Here is an 8,748-nt window from a genome sequence, read left to right as displayed (position 1 = left end):
GGCTGAGCAAGCGGAGACCAGCTGAGGAGGAAAGCAGCTTTCAGTGCCCCCCCCCCCTGTAGAGACAACATGGTTGAGATTTGGCTTTTTTCCTCTCATATGAAGTTTGGATTATTGGAGTGGTGGTGGATGGCAGAGAGAAAGTGAGTGCATAAAAACAGTACAAGAACAATATATTCAAGGGGGGGAACCACTGCCGGGGAGGAAGCCACTGAAGTTCGGCTCCGCGAAGATGGAGAGTATGTGGAGCACTGAAAAATCTGTTAATTTGAATTCAGTGGAATTCTCACCCATCCCTACTTAGGGCACATAACTAATATTACAGTTCATCTCAGCGAAGGGTAACAGCACCCCACAATTTGCCTCATTATCCAGAATGAGCTGAGTCACTGCACAACCAATATATCAACCATGTCAGTTATATATTGTAGACAAAACTTAAAGCTGTGTCATAGAATACTGAGCAGTTAGAGTTTTTAAAACAAAATACATTACCAATCTTTATTGGATTTTAATGTAATTACAACAAGATAGTCTAGATTAATGTTGAGGTAACAGGACAACTCTAGCTTAGTTTTTGCTTCATAGTCTGTCCTGCAAAAGGCTCTGAAGACACAAAAATGATTTCAGAAGACAAACACGGCTACATTTCCTAGAGGTGGAGAGAAGTCCGAAAGTCTGTAAGTTAAGAAGGTATGAAAAAGGTCCTTGTGAAGGTCTCCAAAAATCAAATGCAGAGTACTTCTAGCTCATCTGATTCTTCATCATTTCCCTAGACTCTTACTTGGGAAAGTATTTTTTTAACATGAGGAAAAATAAAAGCCACTATTAAAGTATGCAGTTTGGCATAATTCTCAGTGCGCAATTTGGCTTTTGGGACATCAAATACTGTACAGATAGTTTCAGCTAACACCACAATGCATTAACGTACATGGTTCAGGTGTGATTTGTTAGAACCACCTTCATAAAAAAATAAGATGGTCTCATCAGAGAAGCTAAAATATCAGTTTTCTCTCCTCCCTTTTGTCTGGGATCTAGTGAATCACATTTAAAGTTTTTCCTTATACGGAAAGGAACAAAGCTGGTAATCCTGTGATTCTTTAAACTTGATTTCTCCTTTGTTCTGAATGTTGCCCAGCGCACATGTGTGTATGTAAATATATATACAACTGAACAGGCAACCATTATGTTTCAAAGCTAGAATTCTTCTACAACTTGTCAAATACGTTAATACTTGAGTCCAAAAGACTGACCCATTCCATTTTAAGGTATGCTGCACTACCAAATAAATCTTAAGATCTTTTAGTTTTTTAAAGGAGCCTTTTACTAAATATAATTTCTGTATGTATTTCATGCCTTCTTTGTTCAGTACAGATTTTGTAGCAGCACAGCATAGAACATTCCTAGTAATTCAGAAGTGCTAGGGAAAGTTTCAGAATAAGATGCCAGAATACACTATATTTTAAAGACCATGGTATTTGTTTTTCAGGGGTCATGCATTACTAAATGGCTGTGTTTAACGACCTTGCAGATGCTATTCTAAGTTAATATTCTTTAACTTCACTTTCTGATCACCTAATGAAAATGTTCACTTCTCAGCTAATGTAATATGAGAAGCTACTGCAGCTAATTTGTGCTTAAGAACAGCATTATGATCTTGAAAAAGCCTTAATCTTAAAACATTTTCCACATACAAGAGCAGAAAAGTGCAATGAAAATTTAACATTCACTTTTATATATTAAGATAGCCATAATATGTACATATTCACATTATCTGTTCTATGGAAAGAGAGCCGACTTTGAGCAGAATATTTAAATCAATTCACTTTCTAAAAATAAGTAAATATACAAAATGTGTAATGCAACATCTATGAGTTTGGCAAAATTGAAAACAAAAATGTAACTTATATTTACACACAAGCCTGGCTAAGCAAGATGAAGAAAAAATGTACTCTTAAGCCCATAGTTCTTCTGTTCTTCCAAACTTGTAGATGAGGGTGCTATGAAAAAAGAAGTTTAGATCTGTAACTCAGACATCATTTCCATATTAAAGTAAAAAGGTATGGCAAAACCAGAGTATTACAGCTTATTTCAGTTCATTACCACCACCACCGCTACCCAAAAATGAAATTCTGATGCACTAAAATTTTCTGGAATATGGTGATAATTAAAGCAAAGACATGCATCATACTCCCAAGAATTTCTACAGGTATTTAATCTAGTATGCATCTCTGGAGACTTTTGGCTTAGTTGAAATATGATATTTTATACCTAGATTCTCATACAAACCCTTGCTAGATCAAGCTGTTTGGGACTGCCTATGTGTAATGAGTGTTAGACCCATTCTGCTATCAGTACTTACTTTTCCTTCACAGGAAGGAATTTAGTTCCAAGGAAAAGGGACAGAACAGTGCTGGACAGGTTCATGTGTAAAGGATCCAAATAAGGATATTGCTTACAGGATGTGAATACACTTGGATACGTGTGAGCAACCACGCATGCTCTTGACCCTTGCCCTTTATGGTTAATAAAGACTAGTTAAGAAGGTATGGCCAGTTAGGCTAGGGAGGCAATTAATTCCTCTGTATGGGAAGGAGTAGTCTCTGACTGCTTAAAGGAGGCAAGCGGCGAGATTACTCCTTAAGAAATCCTCCCTAGATTCAGAAAATTTAAACAACTGACAAGTCACTAGTGTCCTCTTCTTGGGTAAGGTTCTTGAGTGGGTGGTTACTACTGATTCCTGGTTTTCTTGGATAACACTGGTTTTCTTGAACCATTTAGACCTGGATTTGTCATGGAAACTGCCTTGGCTACCCTGCATTTGTTGAGAGAGAAAGGCAAGGGAGTACAAACCTGTTCATTCTCCTTAATTTCTCAGTTGCTTTTGATCCCATCAACCATGCAATCCTTCTGGAGCAGCTGTCTGAGTTGGGAGTGCCTGGTGCTACTTTACAGAAGGTCTAGTCCTACTTAGATAGTAGTCTCCAGAAGGTGGTGGCTGGAGGGATGATACCTGGATTTAATTTTTTTATAACACTGCAAGATGAGCACCTTTAATAAATGATATTTTATTTATCGTGCCTCCGCTAGGATGCGCACCTTAACGTGCCGAAGGGGTTTGAGAGTGTTGAAGAAGCTGACAGCAATGCCGTCAGGAGTCTAGACCAAGAGGTTAGACTCCTAGCAGGGGCACCCAAGGCGGAATGGTCAAAGCTGGGACACCAGACTAAGATGCATCCAAACTCAGAGGAAGGCAATCGTAAACCACCTCTGAATACCTCTTACCATGAAAAACCTATGAACAGAGTATCCAAAATGCAACACAAGATAGTGCTGGAAGATGAGACCCCCAGGTCAGATGAAAGTCAGCGAGCTACTGGGAAAGAATGGACAAGTACAAGTAGCGCTGTGACTAATGACGCCACTGGGTTAAAGCGGAATGGAAGCCTAGAAGCTGATGCGCAGATGCGAAAGGAGAGTCCAGATTTGTACGATGTACACAACAGGAACATGGAATGTGAGAAGCATGAACCAGGGAAAGTTTAAAATTGCCAAGCATGCAAACGGAATGCACCAACATTACAATACTTGGCGTGAGTGAATTAAAATGAACAGGAATGGAACATTTTCAGTCAGACAACTGAAAAATATTTTATGCAGGAAATGAGAAATTAAGAAGAAACGGGGTTGCTTTAATAGTGAGGAGTGATGTAGCAAAAGCAATTAGGAGCTGTAACACAAGATCTGAGTGATATCATTGAGATTACATGGGAAACCTATTAACATGATCATCCAAGTCTATGCTCCAACGGCAAACACTGAAGAGGAATTGGAGAGATTTTATGCAGAAGTACAGGAAGAAATTGATCACACATCAAAACAAGATGTTCTGATAATCGGGAACTGGAATGCAAAAGTAGGGAACAGAAAAGAACTAGAAATTCTGGGGACATGGGGCTTAGGAGATAGAAATGAAGCAGGAGAAAGACTTATTGAATTCTGTGAAGCCAATCATTTGTTTCTTGCAAACACATTTTTAAGCAACCGAAAAGACAACTGTACACATGGTCATCACCAAATAGTCAATATATTAATCAAATTGATTATATAATTGGTAGCAGAAGATGGAGAAGTCCCATACTTTCTGTGAAAACAAGAGCAGACTGCAGTACAGATCATGAACTGGTCATATTGAAAAATCAGAGTAAAGCTAAAGAACAACAACAAAGCAATCATAATGCCAAAATACAATTTAAATAACATCCCAGAAGAATATAAAGATCAAATAAGGAACAGATTTGAGGCTTTAAATTTAGTTGATAAGGAACCAGAAGAACGATGGATTGAAGTCAAAGACATTATCAGGGAAGAATGCAAAAAGACATTACCTCAATGGATGACTGAAGAAACTCATAAAATGGTTAAAGAGAGAAGGAAAGCAAAAGGAAACAAACATGGTTAGAACCCAAAATGCAGCGACTAGTACGTAGGGACAACAATAACTATTACAATAGTTATTGTATAGAATAGAAGAGGACAACAAAATGGAAGAAGAACAAGAACCCTATTCCAAAAGATTAAAGAAATTAAAGGGAAATTTACACCAAGAGTAGGGATGTTGAATAATCAACAGGGGAACACACTGACTAACCGAGATGAAATAAAAGGAAGATGGAAGCAATACAATGAAGAACTCTATAAAAGAGATGCAAGGATGACAGGTTCATTCAAGGAGGAACCGTATGATGATGAACCAAAAATTTTAGAATGTGAGGTGAAAGCTGGTCTTAAAATACTTGGAAGAGTACCAACATAGTTGCTACAAGCTAGTGAGACTAAATCTGTCCAAATTTTGACAAAAATTTGTCAAGTATGGAAAACTAAACAATGGCCCAGACTGGAAGTGTTCAATATACCCAATTCCAAAGAAAGGGGATCCAAGGGAATGCAGTAATTACTGAAGTATTGCCTTAATATCCCATGCAAGTAAAGGAATGCTCAAGATTCTACAACAAAGGCTCTAACCATATATGGAGCGAGGAATGCCAAATGTCCAAGCTGGACTTAGAAAAGGAAGAGGTACCAGAGATCATATCGCAAACATACGTCAGATAATGGAATGGACCAAGGAATTTCAGAAGAAAATCAGTCTGTGCTTTATAGATTACAGCAAAGCCTTTGATTGTGTAGATCATGAAGAAATATGGAATGCTTTAAAAGAAATGGGGGTGACACAGAATCTGATTGTTCTGATGCACAACCTATACTCTGGACAAGAGGCTACTGAAAGGACAGAATTTATTTATTTATTTTATTTATTTGTTAAATTTTTATACCGCCCCACTAGCATAGCTCTCTGGGCGGTGTACAACAAAGAAATACAAATATATACAATAAAATCCCATAATAAAATACAACAACAATATAAGAGAATAAGAAAACTAAAAACAGTTACAGCACATGTTAAAACTAGATTAAGTTAGATTAAAATGCCTTAGAAAAGAGGAAGGTTTTGACTTGGCGCCGAAAAGATAGTAACGTCGGCGCCAAGCGAACCTCATTGGGGAAACTGTTCCACAGTTCGGGAGCCACCACTGAGAAGGCCCTAGTTCTTGTTACTACCCTCCGAGCTTCTCTATGAGTCGGAACTCGGAGGAGGGCCTTTGATGTAGAACGTAGTATACGGGCAGGTTCATATCGGGAGAGGCGTTCCAGAATATGGAGAAACTGATTGGTTCTCCATCAGAAAGGTTGTGAGACGGGTGTGTTATCACCCTATTTATTTAATCTATATGCAGAACATATCATACTGAAAGTGGGATTGGACCAAGATGAAGGAGGTGTGAAAACTGGAGGGAGAAATAACAATAATTTAAGATATACAGACGATACCATACTACTAGCAGAAATCAGTAATGATTTGAAACGAATGCTGTTGAAAGTTAAAGGGGAAAGCACAAAAGCAGGACTACAGCTGAACGTCAAGAAGACTAAAGTAATGACAACAGAAGATTTATGTAACTTTAAATCTGACAACGTTATTGAACATTGAATCAAGGATTATCAATATCTTGGCACAGACACTAACTATAATGGAAACAATGGTCAAGAAATTAGAAGAAGGCTAGGACTGGGGAGGGCAGCTATAAAAGAACTGGAAAATGTCCTCAAATGCAAAGATGTATCACTGAACACTGAAGTCAGGATCATTCAGACCATGGTATTCCCAATCTCTAGGTATGGATGTGAAAGTTGGACAGTGAAAAAAGTGGATAAGAGAAAAATCAACTCATTAGAAATGTGGTGTTAGAGGAGAATTTGCCAGATACTGGGGACTGTGAAAAAGACAAATAATTGGGTGTTAGAACAAATTAAACCAGAACTGTCACTAGAAGCTGAAATGATGAAACTGAGGTTATCATACTTTGGACACATAATGAGAAGACATGATTCACTAGAAAAGACAATAATGCTGGGGAAAACAGAAGGAAGTAAAAAGAGAGGAAGGCCAAACAAGAGATGGATTGATTCCATAAAGGAAGCCACAGACCTCAACTTACAAGCTCTGAACAGTGTGGTTTATAACAGATGCTATTGGAGGTTGCTGACTCATAGGGTCATCATAAGTCTTAATCGACTGACGGCATGTAACAACATTTATCTTGATGTTTGTTTTAAACTCACATGTGTAAGATTTTTTCCCATCATAAGTCGCTTAAGTTTGTATTCAGTGTAGTGTTGAGTAGTTCCATCAACGCAAGGATTTCTGTTTGTACAATAGAATTCACACCTGACCTTCCATATGAGATTTGGAGAGAATGTGGGGGCACGGAAGTCCCACTGTACTACCAGTAATCCTTGTGCTGATGGAACATTGTAGTTGAATACCTCTGCAAAATATATTTTATGTAGTAAGCGACTAATAAATAATAATAATCAGCAAATTATCTGAAAATAAAGTATTCACATCAGCTCATTGTGCCAATTAGCATACTTAGAAGGTGAAGGGTACACAAGCCCCATAAACTCAATTCAACAAGTGCTTTCATCTTTAAACAAACAGCACAGTAGGTCAACACTCCTTATCTTGACTCAATTTTTAAAGCACCTAGAATTTATGAAGCATTGTACACAGGTTAAAGACTAGACAGGTTCCTTCCCTTTACAATCTCAAAGATATGACCAGAAAAAGTGGGGGCAGGAAGGAAAGAGAAAAACATGTATACTCAGCTACCAATTCTTAAACATTGAAGTTTTTCTGATGAGGGACAGCTTGAATGGTAATAGTTCAGGGTGGGAAGGAGCTAAATGGCAACTGGTGTCACAGCCTAAGTCATGGAGTGAACCCTGCTGTCTATCATTCCTTCTGCTGCAGCCAGCTGGTATTGAACCAGTGTGGTGTAATGGTTAGACTATAACAGGGCAGAACCAGATTCTAATCCCTACTCAACTATGAAACTCATTGGGTAATCTAATGTTAGTACCTACTTCTCAGTCAAGCTTTGCCTCATAGGAGTTAAGATAAAAGGCAGAATTCAGGGAAGTGAGTTCGGTGAATAAGACGTAGGATATAAATGTGGTGAATGAATTTTTTTTTTTTTTAGGAGCAAACAGCTGGATCTCCTGGATGGAGCTATATTATCATTTATTTGTATGTTGCCTTTCCATAGTTAAACCATGCTCAAGGTGGCTTACAACATCATCAAAATTTACACAATTCAAACAGTTACAACATAAAATTTAAACAATCATAAACTAATGAAAACATCTGTACACCTGAAGGGTACTGTAGTCTGATAGTGACAGTGCTGACCACCTGTTTGACAAAAGAAATTATTGCTTGCAGCTTACTCCTATATACAAGAATTTGTGGATTAACTCCAAATCAATGACAGAAAGGACAGATAACATGTACAGGTACCTCCTCTTTATTTCAGCTGGAGATATAACCGAGAACTTGGGCTTTAAACAGAAAGCTGATTAGCTATTTTCTCTCCTTTTCCGACTAAAAGACTTACCCCTTTCCACTGCAACAGGTTTTCAAACATCACCACACTCTGCATTTGTAACTGAATACCCAAGCAAACTGGGCTGCCTTGAGAATTACACCAATTCACCAAATAAACTGCTGCTGTAGCTTATGAGAACACTGATCACCTATGGGAGGGGCGATAGGGTGGCTGAATCCAAGCATTCTCTCAAACAGCTAATAAGCACTGTAAGAGGTGATGATAGTGATAATCTGTTCAACGAAGAGCAAGGGAGGAGATCATAATACACAGCAGACACCATGATCTCCAGATCAGGGTCTACACATAGATATTGTATTTTATACATGTATGTAATGTTATATGCCCTTTGATCCAATAGATATCACTGACACCCTTTGTATTTAGTTTCAAAGACACTTAGAAGAACCAACAGAAAAGGATACTACAATGCTTAAGATTTCTGAGAACGCAGACAATTTTATTAGATTGAACATAGATTTATCAGCCAGATCATCAAAATGCTAGTACCAGATAACATGAAGCTTATATCCTTGCCACTTCTGTACCAGCGCTGCAAAGATTTTATGATTTGCTAAAAATTTACTTGGCTTCTAGTTATGATGCCATTTTGCAGAGACATCAGGAATCCCACAATGAACCCTCACACACCCAGTTCTATTGTCTGAATAAAATATGCAAGTTTAAAACATCCATACAGTTACCATAACTATTCAACTTTTGAGGCATTAGTTACTTA

The 8,748-nt window shown here is 38.0% G+C and overlaps 1 protein-coding gene across 4 annotated transcripts in view; it reads right to left on the bottom strand.

Moving 5' to 3' along the window:
• Positions 1 to 473: 473 nt before the first annotated feature.
• The window catches only part of TMEM50B (transmembrane protein 50B), a 22,137-nt gene continuing 13,862 nt past the window's right edge, over positions 474 to 8,748 (bottom strand). For all 4 annotated transcript variants that reach the window (XM_061627762.1, XM_061627759.1, XM_061627761.1 and 1 more), the window contains one exon: positions 474 to 2,000. In XM_061627762.1, the coding sequence (XP_061483746.1) occupies positions 1,955 to 2,000 (46 nt within the window). In that variant the 3' untranslated portion in view covers positions 474 to 1,954. The remainder of the gene's footprint in view (positions 2,001 to 8,748) is intronic.

The sequence above is a fragment of the Rhineura floridana genome, chromosome 5, assembly GCF_030035675.1.
Source record: "Rhineura floridana isolate rRhiFlo1 chromosome 5, rRhiFlo1.hap2, whole genome shotgun sequence".
In the NCBI taxonomy this organism is placed as follows: Eukaryota; Metazoa; Chordata; class Lepidosauria; order Squamata; family Rhineuridae; genus Rhineura; species Rhineura floridana.
This window is presented reverse-complemented; position numbering and strand designations above follow the sequence as displayed.